At 37.3% G+C, this 27,205-nt stretch overlaps 2 protein-coding genes across 2 annotated transcripts; one reads left to right on the top strand and one right to left on the bottom strand.

The window, feature by feature from the left end:
* Window positions 1-867: 867 nt before the first annotated feature.
* RB195_000280 (uncharacterized protein) lies at window positions 868-20,940 on the top strand (the record flags this gene model as incomplete). Its single annotated transcript, XM_064196527.1, has 15 exons — window positions 868-908; window positions 4,311-4,492; window positions 10,063-10,123; window positions 14,512-14,636; window positions 15,768-15,935; window positions 16,004-16,095; window positions 17,068-17,162; window positions 17,224-17,373; window positions 17,944-18,053; window positions 18,144-18,325; window positions 18,382-18,567; window positions 19,924-20,242; window positions 20,354-20,432; window positions 20,622-20,706; window positions 20,767-20,940. The coding sequence occupies 15 exons, from the start codon at window positions 868-870 to the stop codon at window positions 20,938-20,940; spliced, it is 2,049 nt and encodes a 682-aa protein (XP_064052408.1).
* Window positions 20,941-21,330: 390 nt separating this feature from the next.
* On the bottom strand, window positions 21,331-25,524 carry RB195_000279 (uncharacterized protein; the record flags this gene model as incomplete). Its single annotated transcript, XM_064196526.1, has 13 exons — window positions 21,331-21,396; window positions 21,760-21,890; window positions 21,961-22,084; window positions 22,143-22,232; window positions 23,405-23,573; window positions 23,650-23,744; window positions 23,825-23,935; window positions 24,021-24,074; window positions 24,305-24,387; window positions 24,500-24,659; window positions 24,754-24,839; window positions 25,249-25,364; window positions 25,460-25,524. The coding sequence occupies 13 exons, from the start codon at window positions 25,522-25,524 to the stop codon at window positions 21,331-21,333; spliced, it is 1,350 nt and encodes a 449-aa protein (XP_064052407.1).
* Between the last annotated feature and the right edge of the window lie 1,681 nt (window positions 25,525-27,205).

Below are 27,205 nucleotides of genomic sequence, written 5' to 3'. Positions count from 1 at the left end.
ACTACCCTTCCATTTACACCTAGATAGTGATTTTGTTGTTGTATTTTTTTAAAATAAAGATAGTTAATTTCATGTGTGAATATCAGATGAGATCGGTGAGTCTCTGTAGAAAGGATTCCTGTGCAATTATTACGGCAATGATTTTTTTTTCTGTGGACATATAATAATATAATAATAATACATATAATAAAAATACAAGAAAAGCTTCAGTTAAAGAGCTGGATCGTTTCCCCACGGTGATTCGGATCCTTTCTTAGGCGCCTTGTCGGGAATTCCGTTCCCATATTGATTAGAGAAATAAATGTATAGTCAACATTTTCCAGTCAGAAGATGAATTGATGTGGAAAAATTTGACAGAATTCACTGTTGTGTGTTTGAATGTGAAGGGATTTTGCAAAAATGCTCACATTTCTTTATGGCCGTGTGGTCATAAAGAAAGAAAGGCCAAGGAATTTTCCAAAATGTTCTCAGTTTTTTATGGTATCTGGCCGTGTGGCCGTTGGTCGGGGAGGGCGGGGGGCGAGAACGTCGCCAGCCAGCGATGAAGACGAACAATACTGTTTTCAGTTGTTTGCCAAGATCGTATCATTAGTGGCGAAGATGGACAACGATTCACTTCGTCTCACCTTTTCATTATTTTCTCTTCATTCTTCTTTCGCTGTAGCTGAGGTGTTTTTTTTTCGCCTCACTAAGAACTGCCTTAGGTCTTGTCGTTTTTCTGCTTACGATTTCATATTCTTTTCTTGTAATTTGAACCTCAGTTAATTTTTCGACTCAGTTCCGATATTCGAGTAACGTAAATTGTTTCAAACATTTCCACTCAGATTTCCTCTGCTGCTAATTGCTAACTGTCGGTTTTTATCGTATATGCCCAATTACCTGAACGTACCAGGAATGGGATCAAGAAGGTAGGGTATTTTCCTCTGTCATGAGCAGTGAGAGAACCGGTTCTCTCTCGGATGCTATTATTGCCTAGTTAGAGTTGATTGTAGGGGCAGTTTTTTTTGAAAAGAATCGAAGCGACAAGTAATCGTTAGTGATCGAACACTATCAGAAATCAATATTTCTAAAGAGTTCTTTGTTTTCATCAGCGAAGTCCTATTTTTCAACCTCAACATCGTAAATGTCCACGCTGACATTGTTTAGAAGCGCTGCTACAGTACTTCCACTAGGTCACCCGAGTGTTTGAGTGTACCATAGTGATTTCTCCCACTCCTATCTCAAATAAATGACTGAAAAATAAGGCTAGAGTAGCAAGGACTCATAGAAATAAATTTTTGTCAACATTTTATTATTTTTTCATTTTTTTAGTTTCATGAAATTGAGGTAACTAAGATGAACAGGATAATCCTCAATGTCTACTACGTTTTTCTGAGAGAAAATAAAATCATTGTTTTAAATTTATCCTAACATCATTCTAATTTTCCTAGCAATTTTTGAAAGATAGAACCAGTTTTTTGATAGCGGAAACGGTGATTAGTTACCAGTTAATGACGTGAATTTACCTACTTATTTTCGTTCTGAGTTCACATTACAAACGGAATGCTGCTCGCATAAAAAAAATGTCAAAACAACATATTCTAAGGACAACAGGTGACAACGTCAGGCATCAGCAGAATGACTATTTTGACCCTGGATAAGAGGAAACAACAGGACTGCAGGTGACGACGTCAGCCAAAAAATGCCTATTTTGATACCATGGATTCATCGAGTTCACTCGAACTCCACTTTTCTGAGGTTAAATCGAACTTCCATTATTATTTACAAATTACGAAGCACTCGATAGTTTTGAACAAATAGTCAGCTAGGTTTAGAAATTCATTTTTTTCATTTTTTTCAATTTTTTCAAAACTCAAAACTCTGGATTTTCCTCCTTAACGCAGCATTCGCGATTGCAACTGGAGAAAAGCTTCTTTTTAAAGGAAAAGTGGCGTAATGCCAATAAAATGTGTCAAATTTTGTACGCAGTTCCTCTTTCGGTAAAAGTTCTTCGGGGAATTCTTCGTTATATTGAGGCAAATTTAAAAATAAATAAATAAAAGTTGTTGTTCTCATGCTGCAGGTCATGAAATGAGAGCGACAATGTCGATGCGATGAGGTATCTGTATATCTAAGAACAACAATTACCAACTTACTACAATTTACTCCATATTTCTTAGTTTTTGTACGATAAACGTGTCGTTCGACATAAAATTCCCGTGGTCAATGACCCATTCCCTCGTTTACACGTGAAATCAAGGTCGAGTTCCATGCTGATCTTCGCCCAAGCGTTCGACTTCGTAAAAATCAGATGGAAAACAAGGGACGAGTTAGTGAAGTGCAGTCCGTTTTTTTTTCGTCATTTCTTCTGGATATTACACTATTTCGATGGTGAAGTGTTCAGTGAGTTTTGGACGCCTTTTAATATAATTTTAACAGAAGAAAAACTCTTGAGAATTGCATTTTGTAATGCGTTACACGAACATTTCAACGAAAACTGCAAATGAACATCATAGGTTAACGATTGAGATGTAAACACATCTGGAAAAGTGTCAGAAAAAAAGGAATTGTGCAATTGCTGAAGTTATAAAAGATTATAATTAATTTGTTTGTGTAGTTAAGTGTAAGTTTTTTTTTCTTCGCTTAGGAGTATCGTCCCATATGAGACTCTTAAGGAATCTCCTAAGGCAGCGTATCACCTCGTATCACAACATAGTTAGGAAACCTACGAGGAAATAAAGAGTTCGGTGGTGAAAATTAGGGAAACTAGCGTGCTCCCGCTCAATTCCTTCTAATCGTCTCGAAAAAAGGCGGGGGAAAGGTCGTTTTTCCCTACGAGGTACGTTAGAACGCGCCACCCTTGTACACGCTCCGGTTCCCTCAACCGCTATTCATTGGTTTTCCTTGAATGGACTGCTAAAAAAAACCCCATTGTTTCTTGACCGCTCCGATGCGGCGCGTGCACAAGGATGGCGCGTTCTCTCGTAACCACGTAGGAACAAACATCGTTTCTCACGCCGCTTTTCAAGATGATTAAGGACGATTGAACGCGTGAAAACGCTCACAATCGTTGTCTACACTCTGAACTCTATATTGTCCATGTAAAATCATAAAATCGTTAGCTTTTTGATACACTGTATTTAACTGCTTTTATTGTGTTTCTTCGTTCTTCTTAAATATTTCTTTAAAAACTCTTTCTTCTGCCAAGAACAGTTTATTGTGGTGCTAATCTTTTAAATACGAAAGAGAAGAATTTTGTCAGACAATTGCCTGTATAAACTGCCTAACTGCTTCGCTGAGCTAAGCCTAGGTTATCTTGAAAGAAATTCCCTCGTATTTTCAGTCATGGGAGAGATCGAATCCAGAGAATTTACAAATAATTAATTTTGATCGTAGTCTTGTGTTTCGTGCTGCCTCAATGTTAGACAATCATGCAGATTTTGGACAATATATTTGAGTTGAAATGAAATGAAAACCACGGTGTAGTTGCGTAAGCGGTTGCGCTTGAAGCAGCGCAGTGGGGCGCAGCGGTTAGGATCGTGGTGGGACCATCGCTGACTGCAGCGATAGATGGTGCTAACAGGGTTCCCGCCACGATCCTAACCACAACGGCTTACGCATCCACGCCATGTTTTTTTTTTTGTTTTTTTTTTAATATATGTTTCTACATTAATTGCACATAGACTTATATTCATAATTCTTTGCTACGAATAAGTTATTAACCACTATAATAACTACTTAATTTTACTCTAATTTAGAATGAAATTATCCAGTCGTAGAATCTTTTTTTTGACTCAGAAATGCGATAAATCCTTAAATAGATATCCTAAAATCAGGAGAAACCTCTGAACTAGCGAAAAAAGAGGTTTTTAAAGCCATAAAACAACCACATATGTTGGAAATTGTGAACAATTCCACAAAAGAAGGAAGAGAAATCAAATATGTACAAACTACGATCTTAGAAACATCTTAGGAATTAAAACGAATGGAAAAGAGTTTCGCAAAGACCTTGTAATCGTATTCATGCAAAGCTATGCGAAAAAAGTAGTGAAAATCAAAAAGAAATAAGGACCGGAATGTTTCCCGCAATATCATCAGAAAAATAGTACTTTTGTTTTATTTTTTGCAGCATTAGGAAACAAAGTGTTTCAAGAAATTCAAAAAAATTTCAGAAAATTTTCATGTTCAAAAAGTTTTGGAAACAAAACAAAAAATTTCCTCGAAGATAAAGTTACACGAGTGTTATCCTCGAGAACATTCAATTTAGGTGGAAATTGAAGTGTAGAAGAATTGGATGAAATTAACTCTAATGTGATGTTTGGTATTTTCAGGAGAAGTGAGGGCTGCATCGCTGAGGCGTTCCAGTCCAACTTGTTCCAAAGCAGAAACAAACTCGGTCAAAACTTGAATAGAATCAGGAACAAGACGAGCGAAGAGGAGGATGGTTGCGAGCATCGACCGAACGGACTCGAGAGCAATCTTCTCGAGGTGTTGAGGAAAAACTATGACATTGGTTAGTTATATACAGTTATTGGAAACCCTACAGCGGTCCCATCATAGAAAACTTCTATGACGTTTGTTTGTGGGTCCCAAAAAAGTTTGTCAGGAGAAACCAAGAAACACATTTCCTTATCCTTGTTGTGTGAAAGATGGTATTCGACTTGGAAACTGCATACAATACGAGGGAATCCCCCGGACAAGCAGGAGATGAACTTGCAGATTGGTAGATCCGTGGTGTTTCCGCTCATCTATCCTTAATCGTCGCAAAAAAAAACGCGTGAAAGACACCGTTTTTTCCCACGAAATCAGTTGCAACGCGTCACCGTCGTGCATGCATAAGAAGCTTTGAAAAACTATTTTTATTTTTGTTTTATTTTTTGTAGCATCAGGAACTATGAGAATAGAACAATACTAATAGTTTAAAAAAGTTGAAAAAAGGATTTTCCCTCAGTTCACCGACAATTGTGTTCAAAGTCAAAATTCCCCAAGTTAGTAGCATGAAAAATATGGTAGACGACATTTCCAAGCTCTCTTTCCATGCACAACACCATTCTCAGCTTTAGCAGCTCTGTCGTGTGGATCAGATCCGAAAACAAGAAACAAATGATGTCGAAAATGCTCCATTTTTTGGCAATCCACTTTAATGGTCTAGAAAAACAAGCAAACAAGATTTAATAAAATTAAAAAAGTCAAGGAATGAAGAAATAATAGTCCATAGTGCAGAAATAAATGAGGATGAAGCATAATAAATAATATAATTTGAATAAAGAAACTTTTCAACTAATAATTTAATAATAATAAATAGAAAATGAGAATAATAGCAAATCGTTCAGAAGAATTAAACGCTTTCGTGGAGAGTAAAATTATCTTTCGGAAAAAAATTTTTTTTTGAGAATTTTTTATTTTGAAAAAAGTTAAAACAATTTGTCCCTTATTCTAGTATTTATGATAATTATAGTAATAATAATAGTATAAAATTGTATTGGTGTTAGTATTGTTAGCATAATATAATAATTAATTCCCGGATTATTCGATAATTGCCGTTTGGAGGCTTGGATTTCGAAGCAATAATCGATAGTATAGCCACTGATTTCCAAAGAAAACTAGAAATTTTGAAGAAGCGGGGTTTATCCATCGTTCTAGAACTTCTCCGTCTGAGTTCCAGTCGCTTTTGAGAAACAATTATTGCCGACATTTTTTGTTGATGCGGTGTAGTGTAGCGGTTAGAGGTTCCGCCGTGGCTGCACGATTGATCGGAAGTTCGAATCCGCCCTAGTGCTCACCAAGCCTTTCTTCCCTCCGGGGTCGATAAATTGGGACCAGACTTGTCTGGGAGGATAAAAACACTGACTTGACACATCGGCTAGCCACCGTAAGTCATTGTAGAGGCCAGTTCGTGAACCTCTGAGGATTCTGAATTGAACTGAACGTGGCGGCGCGGGTCCCAAGCGGATTGATTAACGCCAGGAATTTATCCTTTTTATCCTTATAAGTTCGCTTAAGAAGAAACGCTAAGCAGTGCAGTAGAAAGGGAACGATGAGAAGTAGTAGTGTATACTAATACTATGATCTTATATTTACTACCATAATTCCTACATATTAATAATTATAATTTATAATTAATTTCGCGTTTGCCAAGGAAAGTAAAATAAGGTGAGCCGGACACGTGCGCTTTAACGACAACCGTTGGACCAGATCCGTGAGCGACTGGATTCCCCGCGATATTAAGCGCACTACAGTAAGACCGCCGACCCGATGGTCAGATTTCTTCACGAAGTCCTTCAAAGAAAAATATGATGCTCTTCGTGTTCCACGCGAAAGGAGGAACCACTGGACCACTCTGGCACGCGATCGGGACAAATGGAAGAATTACTGGCGCCCGCTCGACCAGTTCGAAGATCAACGATCGGAGTCATGGTGATCAAGGTGATAATTAATTTCTAGAAGCTTTATACGGCGACTAACTTTCCATCTTGGATTTCGAAGCAGTAATCGGAGTAGTATGTCGCTGATTTACTTTACTACTTACCATTGTAAGAAGAAGCTGTTCCGAGATAAGATCTCTCTCAGAAACGGTGTGTGTTCTCGACCTAAGGTGGAACAGCAGAAGTGTGCGGAGTGTGCCGGTGTGTTATCGTTAGGAAGATCTTTCCATTTAGCGGTCTTCACCTAGGAATTCCGTCATTTATTCCCGTTGTTTGCTACTTCTAGAAACTTCTAGAAACACCTGTAGACATTACGAATCAGAATAAACTAGAAAAATTGAAATTAGTGGATTAGATTGAGGTAAATGTCCCTTGTTACTAGGTCGTAAATTACCCCTCTCCCTTCCTAGCCCTCACTCCCTCCCTCCCCATTATTTTTATAAAATGATTCAAGACACGAGAAATGTGTCGACGATTCAGCGTGGGCGTAACGCAGTAGGTTACGGTTGTTACTAAGTGATTCAGTAATGGTGTTTTGTCCCCCAGTCGTACATACATTCTTTCAACAGATCAAACAATTTCTCTCCTACCTGTTCTCGATGAACTCCTCCTCCTTCTCGGGAGTTTTGGAAGGCTAATGTGAGTTGCCTTGCCCTCTTTTTCATGGATGATGTCGAGTCGATTCTTGTGTTCCTCCATCATTTTCCCGTGATGGTGAAATGGATTTTGAGGGCAACCATAAATTGACATTGTGCACTTGATTCGTGTCGCTGACTACAGTACACCTTCGTTGTTTTAATGAAATTCCCTCATAGCCTTAGTAAAAAATCGCCTTGGAATTATTAGGTGAAGTGAAATGTTCTAAGTTTTTTTTTTTTGTTTTATTTTTTATTTTATTATTAAAATGAAATTAACACAGTTAGGACTACGTGGGATTTAGTTCAAATAAGTGTGTCGCTTTTTTTTGATAATTTTTTATCCATTTTGATGTAATTTTATGATTCCGCATACGGAAAAGTTCATCATTAAATTCCTTAAATTAAATAAATAAAACTAGAATTTAAGATGAATAAAATTAAATTCTTCACAATTATATATTCCTTCCTTATAATTTCTCATTAAAGACATCAGCAGCAAAAATGCTCAGAACATTTTTCTTCACCTAATTTTTTTTCTCTAACATTTAACTCTCTGCCTGGAACATTTTACTAGGACTTTTTTCTTCACTGGAATTTTACTGACTATATTTGTGGCGGATAATGTTATTGGATTTCGCGGCTATATTCGTGGCTTCAGAAATTTTTCCAAAACAAATTTTTTCCTTTCTTTTGAGTTATTGGGAGGGAAATTTTTGGGGTTTTTGCAAAAATTTACAAAACCTATTCTCACTTTAACTTACTAAAATAAATGTTATAAATGTCTTATAAATGCTATAAAGTTATAAATGTGAAAGAAGCGCCAGGATTGTTCACACTTTTCGTTACGGCCAACGTTTCGGCAGTGTGGTTGCGGTCCTGGAAAGAAAATTCTTTGAAATATTCTCTTAAATGCTTCATCAGAAACAGCTCATTACACGATATTTCAATATTTCATATTTATATATGATATTTTATCCGGAACCAAAAGCCAGAAAGGAAAAAAAGACCCAAATCGCTGCGCTTAGCTAGGATAGCCGCGTTCACGTGACCTCGGCGTGGTGGAATCGGTCCACTAACACTAATTAGGATGCGACCTGGATATAATCCGGTAGATCAAAACCCCTCAAAGCCTTTCCTCCTCGGCAGTAATCTAAGAAATTCTTATGTCAAAATTTTTAATGTTATTATCCTTGGTGCTGAATGCGGCTTCCGAAGTTTTTCCAACGCAAGTCAATCTTGCAGATGTTCCTCTTTTTTTTTTGGGAATTGATGGAAATTGATTTCTCATTGTCAATGAACGCACAGACGCTGTGATCACCGGTGTTATCCAGTATTCCATCGTTTAGCACTAAGGCTGCTTAAGCGATATCCGCATCACCAGTTCCACCATAACCGATTATTTTTCTTCTTCCGGACTTTCTCCACTCTTCTTATAGTACCTAGAATTATTATTATGTGACATCAGCATTGAGTTAAATTGAATGAATTTTTATGTGAATAGAGAAATATGGTATTGAAAAGAAAGGAAGTAAATCACTTGGCGTAAAATTTCATTGATTTTTAGAGCTCTTTCCTTTCTAAGGGCACTGAGAGACTTTTGAAAAGTTTGTTGAAATCCGCAACTCAATTGGTTTAAATTAAAAGGATAAAAGGATAAAGTCACTAGCGTGTCAATCCACTTGGGATACGCCAACGCGTTTTCCTACAATTCGTAGTCGTTGAGTCTGTCACCAATTTATCGACCCCGGAGGGATGAAGCCCTTGGTTGACGCTAGGGAGATTTCGAACTATCGACCGTGAGGCCGCAGCAGACCTCTAACCGACTGCGCTACATTTGCCTCTAATAAAAATTATTTAAAATTAAGTTATGTAAAACTAATAATTGAACAGTGATCATAAACGTTGAGTCCTGCCCATTAGGGATGTTCATGAAATCGCCATCGAAGCCATTTTTCGGGAAAAATGTGCAGCTAGGTGCGATCGGTGTAAACCAGCGATGCTGATTGTCACAATCTGTACAGGTCGATGCTGTCCGCTTTGTGCTTATATTGGTCCCTTTTGATGGAGGGATTGAGGCCGTATGTAGCTCAGTCGGTAAGAGGTTCCGCTGCTACTGCACCGATCTCGATCGTCGGTTCGAAACCGCCACAGCGTTAACCAATCCTCTCGTCCCTCCGGGTTCGATAAATTGGTACCAGACTTGTCCAGGAGAATAAAAACACTGATTTGATACATTGGGTAGCCCCCGTAAGTTATTGTATAGCCCAGTTACACGTTCGTTAACCTCAAACAATTCTGAATTGAAGTCGAATGGGTAGGAGCGTTCCCATAAGGATTGCTCAATGCTGTGCGCTTAATCCTTTAACCTCTATTCCGGGATTTCACTTGTGTAGATAATTGAAATAGTACTGTGGAATACTAGACCTAGAATCATTTTTTTTCTCGCAGAAATTGGATGTAGGCATCTGTTCAGGAACAAATAATTTTGTTCTGATTTATTTTATTTTATTTTAAATTCTGCCCTCATTTTATCGTCGGAACGCCCACTGATTTACCTACAATTAAGTTGAGAATTCGATGGACGTTGCCGTCTTTACGGAAAGTAAGCCTCTATAATGGATGAGCTCACATTGTTCGATTGAAATCCGTGTTCGGTTGGATTCCTTCAAATTTACTCAGTAAATTGCACTCATATCAAGCGATCATGATCCATATAGGAGTATACGTTTCTTGCAATGTTGGATTTGACCATAAAACAACAGCTGATAAACAACAACAACAACACAAACAACAGCAACAACACATTCGAAAGCATTAATTGGACTTCTAGAAAGGGTGATCGTATTTTTAAGGGTTTGGATCGCGCGGGTAAGGTTCCAACTCACTTCGTCCTTGATCCTATGACATTCTCAAAAATAATTGTTTATATATATTTATATTTATTTTGTTTTTATATTTATATTTATTTAAAATTTTTGAACCAATTATGTTCTTATAAAGTAAAATGTGTTTTTTTTCAGTGAGCGCACTTGCTGATATCGATTCATCCGAAGTTGGAAACCATACAAACTACACACAACAGTACGTTTTTGGAACATTTACGTTTAGATCCCGAAAAATTCAGATTTTCCCTGTTATTTCTTGTCCGCCTACGTGTTTTATATAGTTCTGAATCATTCTAGATAATTCTGCACAATGTTAAATTTCTCTTAATCCTGCTCCCGAATCCTTCTCAGTGGCTCCAAAAGCCTGCCTTTGAAATTTTCCATACGTCGCCTTATATTATTTTGTGCGAATCTGGTCGGAAACGTAGAAAAATTGCTCTTATTTTTTTGGTCATGGAATCTCGGAACGTTTTTTCGACGGCATATCACTGTTTCCTTTTCTACCGAAAGATTATTCTTAATCGCAGTAACCTCAGTTCTCTTTAGTTAAGGGCAGCGTATCACGAAACTGACGTAGTTCGAAAACCTGTGGGAAAATTCAGAGTTTGGAATGTAGATTACGAATATGAGCGCATTATCACTCAGTTCTTTCTAATCGTCCTGAAAAATGCCGTGGGAGTGGCTTTTATTCCTACGATACACGTTAGAACGCGTTACAGCCACTGCACGGGCGCCGCATCCACGAGCTAACGATCAAAACTCAATGGGGCTTTCTCAACATCCCATTCACGTAAAGCCAACGAATGGAAAAAAGAAACGAATAGAGAGAACCGAAGCGTGTTCAATGCTGGCGCGTTCTAACGTCACTCGTAGGAACTAATGAGGTTCCCACGTCTTTTTTCAAGAGGATTCGGGGGAATTGAGCGGGGTCACGTTCGCATTCGTAATCTGCACCTCAAATTCCATATTTGCCCACAGAGATCCAGAGAGATCACAGAGAGATCCCACAGAGAACTTCTTTAAATTTGTGAGATGCTGTCTTTAATTATGATGTTGTATCGTTCCATAGTCTGATGTAAAATCATAATCACAAAACACTCCAAGAGAGAAACGTTAGGGTCTGCTCTGGACTTATAAAGGCAGGGAAACTTGCGCTTTTCTCTTACACCCCCTGAAAATTTCTCATGAAGTGCTGTACTAGGCGGATATATACAGCAACGGTTCATGGCGGTTTCCAATTGTTTCCCCCATTTTCCCTCAACTTGCCATTCAAAAAAAAAATTCTCCATTTCCTGATGTTCATTCGACCATGGCATGGTGATGACTAAGAACTTCGTTATGTACTCCAACGAAATCGACCTCAAATCGACCCTAAATTTGCTTCGAGGATCCCACAATGATTTTTTGGAAGATGGGAGTTATTCCTACTGTATCCTGTAATTTTTTCATGACTAAACAGATCTTGCATTGCAATATTTTCACAATTTACTGGGAAAAAAGTTAAGGCACCGTACAAACCTTTCATCCACGGTATGACGTCACTGTGTCTATGATGTGTCTACATTTCGGGAAACATCAAAGTTGCTGCTTCTATCGTATGAATTCAGGAAACTGATAGTATTTTCCAGAAAACACATTTCTGTAGAAGACAACATTTCTCAGTAGTTTTCCACTTTTTATTAAATTAATTTAAAAATTAATAAAAAAAAATAAAATCAGCATAACAACCAAAAACACTACCTCGTGGAGAATTATTTTCTCCCTCGAATAAATTTTACATAACGATGAACTCTTTTTTTTTCCTGGGCGCAAGTTTAAATTTTAAAAAAAACCTCCATTATTTATGCTCCACCTAAAAATTCCACTTTTAAAAGTGCTAGCTGTTTTAAAAGTTATTTAATTTGTTCAAGATTTGAATCTCCGAAAATTGTCCTTCTAGTAGAAAGATCTTGTCGTAATGGGATTATCTGATGATCACTTTTTTTTCTTGGTCGTTCCTGCAGCGCATTATCGGATTTTGTTAACGGCAGCTCTTTCGACACGTGTGGAACACGCGACAGAAGGAGATGAAGCAGCTTCATTTCTTTCCTGTTGCATCAAAATTTTCTTTCTTTCCTTTACCTCTTTCCTGGTGGAAAAGGCTAATAATTCCTTCAACTTCAATCACGTTGAACGATTTTCAAATCCCTCTCAAATTGAAATTAAAAATCAAAAAAATCCGAGAAAATAATTAGATAAGAATTTAAAATAAAATAATAAATAAAAGAGTGGGCAAAAATAGGAAAAATTTGATTAAAAGAAGAAAGATCAAATTAAGAGATGAAAAAAAAAGAAATTAAATCACAAAAAAAATCACGTGTTCGTGTGGAATACTTTTAGTGGGCACTGCTTTTGGATACGGTTTTTTATATGCTGACATCCCCGCTAAAAACGTCACCGGTTGATTGTGGAAAGAAATTTTTCATAGTTTTTCCGAAGTTTTTTTTTAGTTTTACTCAGTTTTGTTTTTTTTTTTTGGTCATTCTCATCTCTGCATTTAACATCCGTAAGGAAGACCTTTGAGGGAAAGATTAGATTCAGAGTTATTCGAAATCCGGGTAATTTTTCATCTTAGCAGATGATCATGACGCAAATAAAGGCATCTTACTGTACCATCACGCTCCTAGCTTGGCTTTGTTTACTTTTTTTTTTAGAATGTTTTCCCCCATTGAAGTACACTTGTTGTCCTGGGTATGGTTGGAATTTAATCGGACACGATGTGATGACAACAATGAGCATTTATTTGTTTTAGTTTTGATAAGATTCAAACAATGCAAACAACAACAAAAAAAACACGCATACATACATGCACATACCTCGTAGGTAGCCTCGACCTCGAAGATGCCATCGAACTCGAAAAGCGTTTCCTGGTAGGTTGTTGGAGGAAATCTCACATTTTTGTTCCTATGCCCTGTGTTTCCACAAGAACATGCTTTCGAAAATACCTGTTGTGTTTATCTAGTAGCATTTTGTTGGCGTTACCTACTACATATGTTTTGACGACGACGACAACGACAACGTACTGGGACATGACACGTATCTGATCAAAACTACGAATCACCTTCAACATCGTAGCATTATTACTCACACTTCCTCCCCCCCCGGCCGTCCTTCCTCCCGTCCCCACCCCGGTTCCCCACTTCCTGTAACTGTATGTGTAGAATCCTCAACACAACAGGTTCCGTCCACTTTTCAAAAGTGGTGTTTCAGAATGACTTCCTCAAGTTCTTAACTGAGGTCCTAGTCGTTTTCTTCTTCTTACCGTAACTCACGCGTTTTCAAACCCCTCGCCAGTATCTCCTTCCTTTAATTTTAAAATTAATTTTGAAAAACCTTAAGAAAAACTCGAAGGTGGTGAATGCTCTTAATTTTAATCTTAATCTCTCTGCCCACTTTTCAAAAGTGGTGTTTCAGAATGACTTCCTCAAAGTTCTTAGTTGAAATCCTAGTCGTTCTACTCTCCTTACCATAACTTACGCGCTTCGAAGGCCTCCGCCACCTATCACCTTTCTTTAATTTTGGAGCTAATTTTGAAACCTTTAAAAAAATTGAAATTGTAAAGATGGTAAGAGTAAATAGTAAAGTAATAGTAAATAGTAAAATAGTAAGTACCTAACTTTCCTGCCTAAATCTGCGGTGGGTTTTAGTTCTAAATTACCTACACCTGAATCGTAAACGGAATGATCCGTTCTCGTTCTATTCGCCTTTTCTATCTTACTTACTTATTCTCCATTTCTTACTTATTTTGTGTTTGTCCCTGCCGGGTCCATTTTGCCATTTCAGTCATTGAGCGTAATAAATAAACAACTAAATAAATAAATAAAATACAACGTGTTGAAGCCAGTTCTTCCCGACTCATTCATACTTTGCGATTCATTCATTTTATTTATGCTATCATATTAATAAAAAAGTAGGAACATAGCTTAAATGGGCCAAAAATAATTCTCAAATCCTTCTCAATGGTAGAGACGTACGTAACCCTTCTTAACGCATCCCTTTAATAGTCTTCTCATTTTATCTACCACATAAATAATCGTTTTCGCTCATATCGAGGAAATACAAAACTTATACAAGTTATTCGAGGTGCCTGGGAGTTATTTCGGTTCTTTTTTTTTCAGAAGAATTAAAACAATCAATCAACAATCATGCTCGCTGATACTTCTGGAATTTTCGGGAACGCTCCTGGAGAGCTATTTTTGAGTCACGCAACGTTATTTTTACGTACGTACTGCTTGCCTGCGAGGCAGTTTTTAAACCGTGAACTTACAAAACAAACGGTTCACCGAAGATCGGGAATGGCCTTGCCGTTGGTCGAATTTACAACGGCGAACAATGTCTTCAACTTAGCGCCGCTCTCCGCACTGTCCTCCTATGCCCGTCTCGCGGCGACCGTTGGCGCTCGTTCCACGCTCTTCTCACCGTTCCCATTGTTCTCTAATTCTTCAACAAATTGTCTCGTCACTTAATGAGATCACTACAACATGGATCTAACCATTGCTATACAGCAAGTAATAACTTGTGTAAAAATTAGAAATTTGATTCCAGGATGCGAGGTCCTGTGCCGCGGATTTTTTCCGCTTCACCGAAACCATTGGTACTTCGTCAACACAATCCCTACTCGAAATGCTGTTTTGAACTTGAAAACGTGTCGATTTCCTCAACCGATACAGGTTTGTCCTCATATTATTCTGAAAAAAAAAGATAAAAATGAATAAAATAAGAGTAGTCTACGCACAAAACAGTGCGTACATTTGTAGCCTTGTCATACATATATATATTCAAGTGTTTGTAGAATATTTTCGTGTTAATTTCTGTAGGCTTTCACATAATTACGCGAATGAAGCATTTCTACAGAATAAATATGTTTATTTGAGGCCCCGAAGAGCTACTTCAGACTTTTTTTCGCAAAATAATTTTTTTTACTATCACTTTTTAATTATTTTAATTTTCGTGATACAAAATACTTTAATGGCACGATTTTATTCTCAGTCAGTGATTCATTCATCATCATTATCAATGACCTACTCAAAGAGCAAAATCATAGTCTTAATTTTGCAAAATGAGGGGTTTTTCTCTAATTAGAAAATTGAAGTCAACTTGCATAAAAGGTGCACCGTACTTTTTTAATTGAGAAAACTGAAAAGAAAAAAAGAGAAGAAAATGAATGAAAAAAACAGAAAACGACGTTGCTAACCGGAAATTTTTATGCGGACATTGCTGTCCGGTAACTTCCCCTGGAACAATATGAGAGACTTTACAAGCTTGCCAACACCCACAGAAAACTTGCTGCGGTTTTCTCCTTCAGAAAAGTCGCCAAAAAAACTTACCAAATCCTAGGATTGATTCGAACTCTCTCAACTCTTATGAGGGACAGGTTGAATTATCCTTTTCTCATGAATGAACGAGACCTGCATGCATAAAAAAAATGTAGATAGAAATTTCTGTACTCTTTTTTATTTACTAGTGAAGAGACTTCGGTATCACACACAAATAAACGTTCGCATCGTAGGCAAACGTGCCGAAATTCTAGGTCCTGTCTAGATTCGCAGGAAGTTTATGGAAAAAATTCATTGTCTTATTATTTTTACTGCTAAACTAGTCATTATTCTCAGTTCTATAGATGTTTCTGGAATAGATGATTATGCGAAAAATGAATTTTATCTCACAATTTTATCATTTTATTTTTAGTTTAATTTTATATTATTTCATGAATTTTCGATCTAAATACCAACAAAAATCTGAAAATTCGCAAATCTAAAAAATCTAAAAATTTGAAGCAAGAAAACAGGGATTACATTCAGAAGGGGAACCAGCCGAATCTCTCTTTGGACGGCTATCGAACGAGGTGAAATGGTTCCTGTACGATATTGCTGAGGCATTCGAAGCTCAATACGAACAGCCGAAACCGACAACAACGGAGAATCAGCGGTTGTCCGCCATTGCGCTGAGGCGGGACCTTAAAAGATGTTGTAAGTTAATTAACACGTTGTTGTTCAGTACTAATACAGTTCGAAGCAGTTACGCGAGATATTTCCAGACAGCTTCCTCCATCCACTCGTCGAAGTCGGCGCTGCATTATACGATACTCTTCTCTGGAAAAATCCCATCAACACCCTGTTGTTGGCACTTGTGAGTTATTATAAGCGATTAAGTAGAAATGAATCCATGAACTTCAAAATTCCGAGACTTTCCTATATTTTATTGTTGTCTCTTTCTCTTCACTGTATCTACTTCCTCTATTTTTCTTTTCCAAGTATATTGATCAAAAATTCAAATAAAATCAAAAATTCGTAAAATGCTGTGCACTTTTCTTCAAAATAATAGGCAAATTATTTCTGGACAAAAAATAAAAATAAATTCTTAGTAGAAACTTTTCGAAGTTATGTAATATAATAAAAAAACAGAAACAGAATATAATGACAACTTTTAAGGATCAAACGAGTGATCACGCTTTTATTGATCGAAATAAGGGTTACATTATATGTAGCATCCCACTTGGTATAATATTAATCAAAAAACTAACAAAAATTCTGAAAAAATATATAAAGTATGTAATAAATAGTTATAATAATAAAATGAATGTAATAAATATAAAATAGTATCCCCCTTGGTGTAATATTGATCAAAAAACTAACACATAATTCTAAAAAAAATAAGAATATAAAATATGTAAAATCAACATAAAAAATCAGAAACAATATCTTGTAAAGAAAGAAATGCTCTTTCAAGTATCTTTTTTCATAACTCTGAACCCTTCTTTTATGCGCAAGTTTAAATTTGAAAAGAATTAAAAATTGGGATTTTTAAAATTTCGTGGAGAAATTAAATCAGAAGAAGAATGAAATATTATTATAGTTTGCATTTTCGAAAATAAGTTTTTTGTACTAAAATAAGTAATAATAATAATAGTAATAATAATAAAATAATGATAAGTGATAATAATGATAAGTAGTAGCAATTATAATAGTAATAGTAGTAATTAATAATAATATAATAGTAATAATAATAATAATAAATTAATAAATAGTACTAATCAATAATAAATTAATCGATCTAATAGATGAATTTCCCTCTAACGAATTGCTAAGCGATTGCTCTTAGGTGTACTCGTACTCGATTGTTCGTGGATGGACCGCATCACTGGTCCTACTCCTACTATGGACTCAACTTTCTCTCAATTACCTTAAAGCAACTAAGTAAGTTGATCAAATTAAGTGGATTCCATTCATTCAATTAATCCGTGTGCCAATTTTTAAGGAACATCGACATCGGTTTATATTTTTTACCTCGTAAGGAGGTTGCTATGCCAAAATTCGACATCACCGGTGCGCAGCTGATTTTCGATGTGGCTAAATTCGCACAGAAATTGTTGAATTTTTCCGCGAATCTTCTCGAAAAATGGCATAGGTTAGTACGCTTCGATTTTTTTCAGTTGTTTTTTATTTCATTCTTTCCTGATTTCTCCTGTACAGATCTAGTTTGAATTGTTTTTCCGGGGTCGATATTTATTATTTATCAAATCCTTCCAAGTTTCTTTACAGCAATATTTTAGAGTTAATTTACATGACCCGTCTGCAAATCTAAATTTTGAAAATTATTTGGAAAATTAAAAATTATAACTGTAAACTAAATTGAAATTAATTAATCAATTAAAAATTAAGAATTATTTCCAAAAAAAATTCTAAATTATTTCCTTAAACTTGTATAGTTCTGTTATTAATATGATTACTTATTTATTTACTATTTAAATTTGTATTGTATTGTCGCTATTGGCTAATTAAGTTGAACTTTCTGTACAAACTCACATAGATAACCACGGAAAGAAATAAGATAGCATGGATAACCACGTAAATAAAAATAAACAAATAAATAAATAAAAACTAAGTTAGAATGCTCCAGATATTTGATTTCAACTACTTTATTGTATCTGCATCTATGTAGGAATTCAAAATCCATTGAAATTCCTAAGATTTATAGCTTATTAACATGGAGAGACGTCAATGTAACGTTGGTGTTTTACTGTCTGGTAATTTATTGGCTAGCCTTATCCATGATATTCAACACAGGAACATGTCTGGGAATGTGTGGTTGGTAGCTTTCCATTCTTTTTTTCCTCTTTTTCACTATTTTTTTCCTCTCTCGACACGTTCTCAAATAAATCTTTTTAATCGTTTCAGGACTCACTATCGGAGTTCGTATATTCATCACCACATATTTATTTCATCGTTTTCCACGTTTGAGAAAACGACTCGACACGTACGGTTGGTTTTATCGTAATCTTCCGGTGAAGACGATGCGTGAAGGATCACCGACGTTTATCGCAACTATTGATGGACTTCCAGCCACAACAAGCAAAACAGTGAGTGAACAAAGGGACCACCGGCTCTTGCCGGATAATTTTTAATTTCATTCCAGAATTCCCCAATGCCTCGTCGTTCAATTAACGTTAATGGACTGTTTACTTCACGTCTTGGATCGAATTTTAATTTGGACACTACCGGATCCCAGCACAGTCTTCTTTCACAGAAACGTGGATCAGCGTTCAGTTTGTACAACCTCGTCCCAAGAGGATCGTTGTCAAATATACAAGCTAATTTGAAGGCACGTTCCATTCTTATTTTGATCATATTTTTCCCATATTTACTGAACTCAAAGAGAGTACTAAACGTGAGTAAAAGGAGGAAGGGATGTAAGGATTGGTGAACACTAGTGCGGATTCGAACCTCCGATAGATCGTGCAGGAAGCGGAACCTCTCTAACCGCTACACTACACCCGCCCTAAACTTGAGTGACGTGGTGTAAATACAACCATTCGTGTGATACAGCCATATCCGTGCTCAAACGCATCCAGAAGCAAACAAGTTTACCCAACACTTTTCTTGGGTAAAATAAAACCAACATTAAAAGTTTCCGCTGCCTTGAAATGGAAAGAAAATTAACTATTTTTTGTTCCTTTTGTATAAATCCTGAAATGTTTCTTGCAGTGAATATCTTTTCTTGGTCTCGAAAAAGTTTAAGAAGTAACAGGACACTTCTTTTTTTTTAAACAAAGAATAACAATTAATTTTTTGCGAACATTTTGACATACATACTGTTACTTTTTAAACTTTTTTTTCCATAGACCAAGGAAAGCTATCCACTGCAAGAGAAATTTCAGGATTTCAGGATACAACACCACTAATAATTTCTGTCGCAAAATCCATCTCCGACGGACTAATTCCTCGCTAATCGTCGGAATCTTTGGAAGTGGGCGAACTCAAATTTTAGAAATATCATTCGAAAGCAATTGAGCTGCATTTCGAATATATTGAAGGAATTAAAAAGGATAAAGGATGAAGTCACTGGCGTATCGATCCACTCGGGATGCCCCAACGCATTTTCTGGAATTCGTAATCGCTGAGGTTTTGGTGCGCGTGTTGGCCTATACAATGACTTGCGGGGGTCAGCCGATGTGCCACATCAGTGTTTCTAACCTCCCAGACAAGTTTGGTACCAATTTATCGATCCCGGAGGGATGAAAGGCTTGGTTTGCACCGGGGCGGTTTCGAACACTCGACTGTGTGGCTACAGTGGACCTCGAACCGACTGCGCCACATCCTGACTTCGACCTTGATTAATAATCTATCAATTCCACTTCGATTTTGCTGGATCAGCACGTAGGTCTGTGTGCGCTGTAAAAGAAAAAAGCAAGAATTATGGTACCCAGCAGTCTGCATAAAAAAAATCCAGAATTCTAATTCAGATGTTCCAACAAGGACAAAAACCTTAATTTATAGCAAATCATTGTATAGTCGAGTGAATAGCTAAGTGCTATAAAAATTGTTTATGATTCTTCTTCTTTTAAACGATGAAATTCTCTGTAATGGTCATTTGTACCTCTTTGCGCATCGTTCTTTGTGTAAAAAAATCTCACTGTACATCCACACATCCACCAACGACAATCTTTTTCACTTCCAGGGATCAACGGATTGTCTTAGCGAACGTGCGAGTCCAACCGTTTCTCAACCACGAACCCAATGGCTCAATAATAATGGGAATGTGGAGAGTTTCGATTGTAATGCGATTCCATCGAATACACGTGCGAGTCGACCTGGGATATCACCGCTGGCTGTTAAAGCCACCAGTCCCTCACCGCCACAGGATCCTCCGCCGTGTGAAACCACGTCATTGGGGACAGAAGAAGACGAGTTAACGGAATCTTCTTCAAGTTTGTCCACCTATACGAGTGGAGACGAAGAATCCGTACATGAAGACCTCATTGGGAATGTTTTAGCTTGTGAGTTCCTCTTTATTACGTAGTATAGACTCAAAGAGTCAAGGATCCATGAAATTTTTCTTTGTTCGCAGCAAATTCCGAAATTATCGTTGAAAAGAAAACAAATTCCAGATCGCAGTTGTGTGATGAACGACAAAGAACGATCATTCCCTAAGGGGATCTCCTCTGGGATACTATACCTCACCGAAAAGTAATCTTCAACGGCCTACTTGCTTCATACGTCTTGATCGATAATACGATAACACCATATAAAAAATATTTTAAAAAACTTGAAGAAAAACATAAAAAGAACAGATGATTGATCATATCTGACTTAGACAACTGAAATCAGCAGAACTAAAGAAAATAAGAAACCTACAGTACTACTATCTTCTTTCAGTGCTCTAATCTACCGTACCAAATCAACTCACGATGATCGTACACCTACTGTAATGCTTTTCGCTGACATTATATCGGTAAAAAAGGTAGGCGATTCTTTAAAATCTTCAAAAAATTCATTTACTCACCAATACTTCGACATACAGATCCAATCACTTCGCACAATGGGACTTCTAGCTGGTACAAGAAAATCTCTGGAAATTATTCTGGAAGGCAGGAAAAAACCACTTCAATTCATTGGACTCGCTCAACGAGATGATTTCTTTGGACGAATAGAGTCTGTTTGCGAGAGAATGGATGCACGGATTCATTTTCTTTGAGACTCGTTGTGTGCATAGTGGGACGCCCTCATACTCGTCTACTGGTCGCGAAAAGCTTGTGAATAACAGATATTGCACGGTACAATTCACAGTTATCGCCATTTCACCAACGCCTTTCAATATAATTGTAGAGAAAATGTAGAGATTATTATGAATGTAGAAATCGGGTACGCAAGAAAGTCATTTCTCGTAGCAGCAGCTGTTGCTTTCCTCGTAACGAGGATTTTTTTCTTGTTGTAAGTCAGAAATTTCAAATAAATTTTTATTAATCGCTTGAAGCTGCATGAGGTCAAAAATCGACAAAGTACACAACGTTTCAAACTCGCAAAACCTGGAGATACCATAATCCGGACAGTAAATGTCCATGGATGAGAAGACATAATATCGCTATTAGTCGCTCTCTTCATCACTCGTAACGATCTTCTTCTTCTGTTGTTGTTTCTTTCTTCGGAATTCCTTTAAAAGGAGAACAAATCGATTTGTCACGAGAGCAACTTCAAAAGAGGCTAATTTTATGGGTTCCTACTACTACAGCCGGCATTTCCTTTCTATATTAAAATTTCCAAAGATTACTACAACCAGCATAAATTAGTAACTTTACTGTTTCTCATAAATTCATTTTTTTCGATAGAAAAAGGACGGCTTCAAAATCACTAACATATTTAACAAATAACCAAAATAAAAATCCTGAAGAGTACCATTTCCCGAGCAGCAAAATTGACGGGTAAATAAACAGATCAATAAATTTACTTAACAATTAGTATGACCGACTTATTATTCCACGTTACTCAATATCGCAAGGATCTTGATCGCACATACCTCATCAGAATCCTCCGCTTCCTTCTCATTCCCGCGACGACCAACATCACTATCTTCTGAGTCGCTCGCACCAATTAAAGGCGCATCAAATCCTCTACCGCGACCTCTTGGAGTATGCTCAGCTTCTTCATCTGAAATGACCATGAAATAAACAAACGCACATCTTTGTTCCCTCTACATGTACCTACTAAAAGAGCCCACCTGAGTAGTCAGGTCTGCCTTCCAGATAAGCAGCGTTCGGACGATGCCGGTCTTTCGTGCGTCGTTGTTGTGTTTCCTTACGAATAGCAGCCCTAAGGGCTTCCTCCTCTCTACGAACTGCCTCCTGAGGAGAGTGAAAATTAAATTACAGGCAAAGGTTGCGCTGACCAAAACAGACTTACTCTTCTGGCTTGTTCCGGATTTGAACCAACTTCCGCAACCATCCGAACTTGGCCACTTTTACGCGTCCTTTCCGCCATGTTCATTGTGACCTATTCAGTCAGATTAAGCTGCCGAATATAAGGATGTAAAAAGTATCCATCTTTGACTGTTAATTGGAACAAATACCTCAGATAAAACAGTGAGACACATTATACATATAGTATATTTTGCAATTACCCTGCAAAATTTGTGAACTGATAAGTTTCCCAGCAGCAATTTACAACCGATTAGGTGAAGGTGCTATTATTATTATCCATTCATTTATCTAAAAAAAACGGAAAATTGAATGGACGGAGTGAGCTGCGACAGCTAGAAACAAAAGAATTGCAATAAAGATGGAGGCACTGCTTCCAGAACTACCGAAGAACTCGAAGTAGCGCTGTAGAGGTAGACTCATCGCTAGCTGCAATCGCACTAGACCAACAGGTAAGGTTCCAACACGACTGCAGCCGCATCGTCATCGCGCCACTTCGAAGGCAACTGCTTACGTAACCGCACCAGACTTCACGTCGTTTTGAACCGACGATAAATACTGAGTCTTTTCGTAATTCAAATCTTACCCATTTGAAAAAAAAATAAATCGAAGCAGTTCAGTTTCTCTGATAGCAAATCGATATTGCGGTAAGTAATAGAGGTAGGTAGTAATGGTATAGAGATAAGAAGAAAACAGGAACGTAATAAAAAATTTTTGATTCAGACACTTTCGTGGATACAACATTCGGAACAAAAACAAGTTATGTCGAATATGTATAAGTTTTGTAATTTGCTGGAAGATACATCTACTTAAACATGCGCCTTCGCAAAAACATTTGTAATGGTGCCGGAGAAAATCAGGACATCAAAATCTTTGGCGATGATTTTCTATTGATGGCGTAATAACTTAATAAGAAGATATCTAAGACTTTCCAATCCCGTTCTTGGCTCAAATCCCCCAAATGCAGCGAAAGTAGAGTTTCTAAATAACAATTACTGGTAGTTTCATTGCTTTTCTTCACTACCGTTAATATACCAGATTGGCTATCGCGATCTTCACATCATATCTACTGGGATATGCCCGTGTTCTTCCACAATAGCAAACAATAGCAACGCGTCAGCCAATAATTAGCACCGACGCAACCACAAGGCGTAATCCTTGCAAGATTTGTACATAAGCAAAGAAAAATAAATTGGAAATAAGAAAATATGAAGTATGAGAATGGAAATATGAAATGTGGATCAATACCTTTCTATGCGTCTCACTATCAGTTGAATGAGGACGAAATATCAGTTTCCTGTCAAAAATCTTCTGAGCAACAAGGCCAGTTCCTTGCCGGATGAAAAGGTGCTGCATGCTGCCGTGAATGGGAACTGATTCTACATCGAACACTTCCTTACCGATCACCATCGACATACTTAAGAAAAAGAAATGTGCAAAGAAAAATTACAGAAGATAGTGAGCAGAAGGAAACAGATCAGACATAAACATACCTTCCATCACTCCATCTGATAATTTTTGTATTGCTTTCTTTAATAACGTTGCCGTCAGCGTCTTGAGCTAATCGCCACCGAATAGTGTTTTCAGCCTGTAACAGCAATGAAGAATGACATAATCAAGGAAGAGATTCGTCTGCAAAAAAAAAAGGAAAAAAGATCATATTGTGACCTTCAGTTTCAAGCGATTCCGACCTTCCTCGTCTACATGATCGTCGTCCTCGTCTTCCTCATAAGTCTCTGGGTCGAAAGGTTTTAGCGCAACAGAGAAGAAGTTCGGTATCTTAAAATCATGGATTTATATAATCATGAAACTCTGATGAAAGCCAACACGCAAAACAAGAGAAGCTGTTGAAAATGCAACATACTTTCATAAACTGGATACCATCCCCAAAATCGCAATCCACTTTGCTCATCGTCGTCTAGAAAACGAGGATCAATTAATCAGGAAAGACTCCCAAATATATAGACACAACGATCTAAAGACATTTGAGGATACGCAGATATTAAGCCAGAACCCGAACATTCCTGAGTTCAGACTAGTACTCATGAGGCAACCACGACGTTAACAATTTGCTGATTGTCTCCCAACGATCATCTCTCTAGCGCCATTTTGAAAAATTAGTCCAAAAGGCTGCAAGAAATATCTTACTTCAATAATTGTTGGTGGAAGTTCTTTCTCTGGTTCTTCTTCTTGTTCTGGGTACATTCGAATGCCATGAATGCTATCACCACCTGAAAAGATGACAGAACGAAATAACAAAACAAATAACAAAATTTTAAGAAAATTATCACGGTTTGAAAATTTCCATTTTACAACTTGTCCAAGAACAACAAAATCACCAACTTTTTCCACTTGCATCCGACATGTCCCCATCTGCATCCTTTTCATTTCTTTTCTTTTTGACAGCATCTCCTCGTTCGTCATCGGAATCTGATGATGATACATCATCACCAAAGATTCGGGCAGTAGCAGTTGCCGCTGCTTCGCCGCCGCTTTTTGTTCCCTATACATTGATAACTTTGTGCCAGAAGCACGACGATCAAAATCACAGACGTTCAGCAGAAAGACCGTCAAATAATGGAAGCAAATCACAATACCTCGTCTTCGGAACTATCATCAATCAAGCTCTTTTTGTTTTTCCGTGGTGATGCTGATGAGCGTTCGGAGTCACTTTTTTCTGAGCCTAGACGAGAAAAAAATGTTGTTGTTGATTATTCACCTTTCTAATACCCAAATTCCCCACTTCTTTGACAATAGTAAGACTGCGAAACTCCAGGAAAGCAAAATAACAAAAACAAAGATCCTATTTATGAGGCATAATGGTACTTACGGAATGAGGTATGGAAAAAATGAGAGGAGGGTGAAACTAAATCATACACCATACAACAAAATGCGCAGTAAGCGGAAAAAATCGTCAAAACATGGACAGAAGCAATTCGGAGAAAGAATGAAATAGAAGAGAAAACACGCCAGGAATTTGCTGAGGTCGCTGCGGATGAAATCCTTTCCGAACAGAAAACTAGCAGTTATTGATACTACTTCACCTCTCCTACTGTCCTAGAACTTCACTAAAAAAATAAATTGGAAGATACCTCTGTCACTTGGCAAATCCTGAGAGTTTTCATCATGGTTAGATCGATGTGAGGGCGTATTCGATCGATGTGAAGGTGTATCGGACCGATGTGAAGGTGTAGAATCGGAATTATGACTCAAAAAACACGAAATGAGGACATGCAAATAGAAATAAGTAAACAAATAAATAAATGCACAATAGGTCTACTCCATAAACTTCCACAATACTACCTTTGACTGTTCACATCGTCATTCTTCTGTTCATTATCATCGCTGCCAGTATCCGAGTCTGACATGGTCCTGAAACCGGTTCAATTCGATTAATACATATCTATTGCATAATACATAGGACTATACTTAATTCGACAATGGTAGGGGCAATCAGGGAATTTCCTTAACACTGATAACACCACAAATCCAATAAAGTTCATATACCTCAAAGAATTTACAAGAAATACAGAGGTCAGGCGATTGTGATTCGAGCGAGGTATTCATCTTTGGATTGTTTGCACCGCGCTCCTAGCGCTCAGTGTCCAAAACCACATAAGTGTTCCGTGTGAATTATTCTATGTTTATTTTTATTATTATTTAACTTAATATTACTTGATTATTCTAAAAAATGCATATTTATTGGGGAGGGGGAAGTGTGATCAGGGGAAGGGCACTCAACCTCGCTCTTATTTCTGGAAACTCTGCCTTCCTTTTTCTCTTAGCAACTCCAGTTTACATGTCATAGATCCTCTAAGACCCGATCCTTAGCCTCTAGAGGCCCTGGTGATTTAGCTATTTACTTCCAGAAATAAGAGCTTGTGAGTAAGTTGTTGTGGGCTCCACCCCAATCTCCTCTTTACCCACACTGGATTTCCATTGACATAATGTTCGGTTCTCACGTAAGATTTATATGTATGTCCCATATTAGAAAACGTTATTGTTTGGAATATGACCGCATCATAATCCATAGTTTTTCTCATCGAGAACTTTACCTATTCCAATATCAAGCAGGCGAATGAATTCATTGAAATGATTTTTAGCATAGGTGCAATTGATGAAGCGTTTTTATTCCATAGAACTGCTCGAATGCATAAAAAAAAAGTGATTAGAATAAGAAATATTTGGCGATTGAGGCGAGTTAGGAATATTTCCGTGGAACTGTTCGTTCAACTTTAGCGTCGGTTTGTGAATTCTGTATAAGTTAATTTTCATGCAGAAATGGTGCCTCCTTCCTGTAATTCAGTGCCGAGCCGAACGCACGGCAAATGTTAGTTGTATTTCTCTCTACACATTGCCTGACGTCGATGGAAGAACGATGGAAGTGAAACATCGGTTACCATATTCAAAGTAACCACACTAGAAAATAATTAACAAGAATAACTTACTGATCTTAAGCGTTTTTCAAAAATCGATAATGTGCTACGTGTGCTAGCAAAAGTGGGGAAAACAATCAAGAGTTGGATTGGAAAAGACAATCAAAACAAAAATCAAACAAAAACTATTCGGTCCTAACCGCAACGATCCACCGCACGGCAAGCTTCATGTCGTTCTTACCTTACTCTATATCAGTTGATTATTTTCAACGACCTGACTGGACGACAACCATCTTTTCATAGATAGCCCTAGTGTAATGTCAAAGAACTTGGGATTTCCCGCACATCACAATAACATCGTTTAGAGCGCCGCAACTGAGTTACTGCTGAGAGCTATCTACTAGCTATTATAGAAATAACAATATATTGTAGGTAATGATCTACAAATCAATTTTGACAGATCTAATTTCAGTTATGCAAAAACTTCACGGTTCTCTAAACAAGTTTATATGTACTTATAGGACAAATCAGTAGATATAATCACATTTCAAAACAGTAATCATGAGATGCAAGTTTTGAATAACTGATCTCTTACGTATAGTTCGTTACGCAGTTCAACATTAGGAACACACAGTCACCGACGGTATTCTAACAATTAAAAGTATCTAGTTAG

Source organism: Necator americanus, chromosome IV, assembly GCF_031761385.1.
Source record: "Necator americanus strain Aroian chromosome IV, whole genome shotgun sequence".
NCBI classification, from domain to species: domain Eukaryota; kingdom Metazoa; phylum Nematoda; class Chromadorea; order Rhabditida; family Ancylostomatidae; genus Necator; species Necator americanus.
The sequence above is the reverse complement of the archived record's forward strand: the minus strand, read 5'-3'. Positions and strand labels throughout refer to the sequence as shown.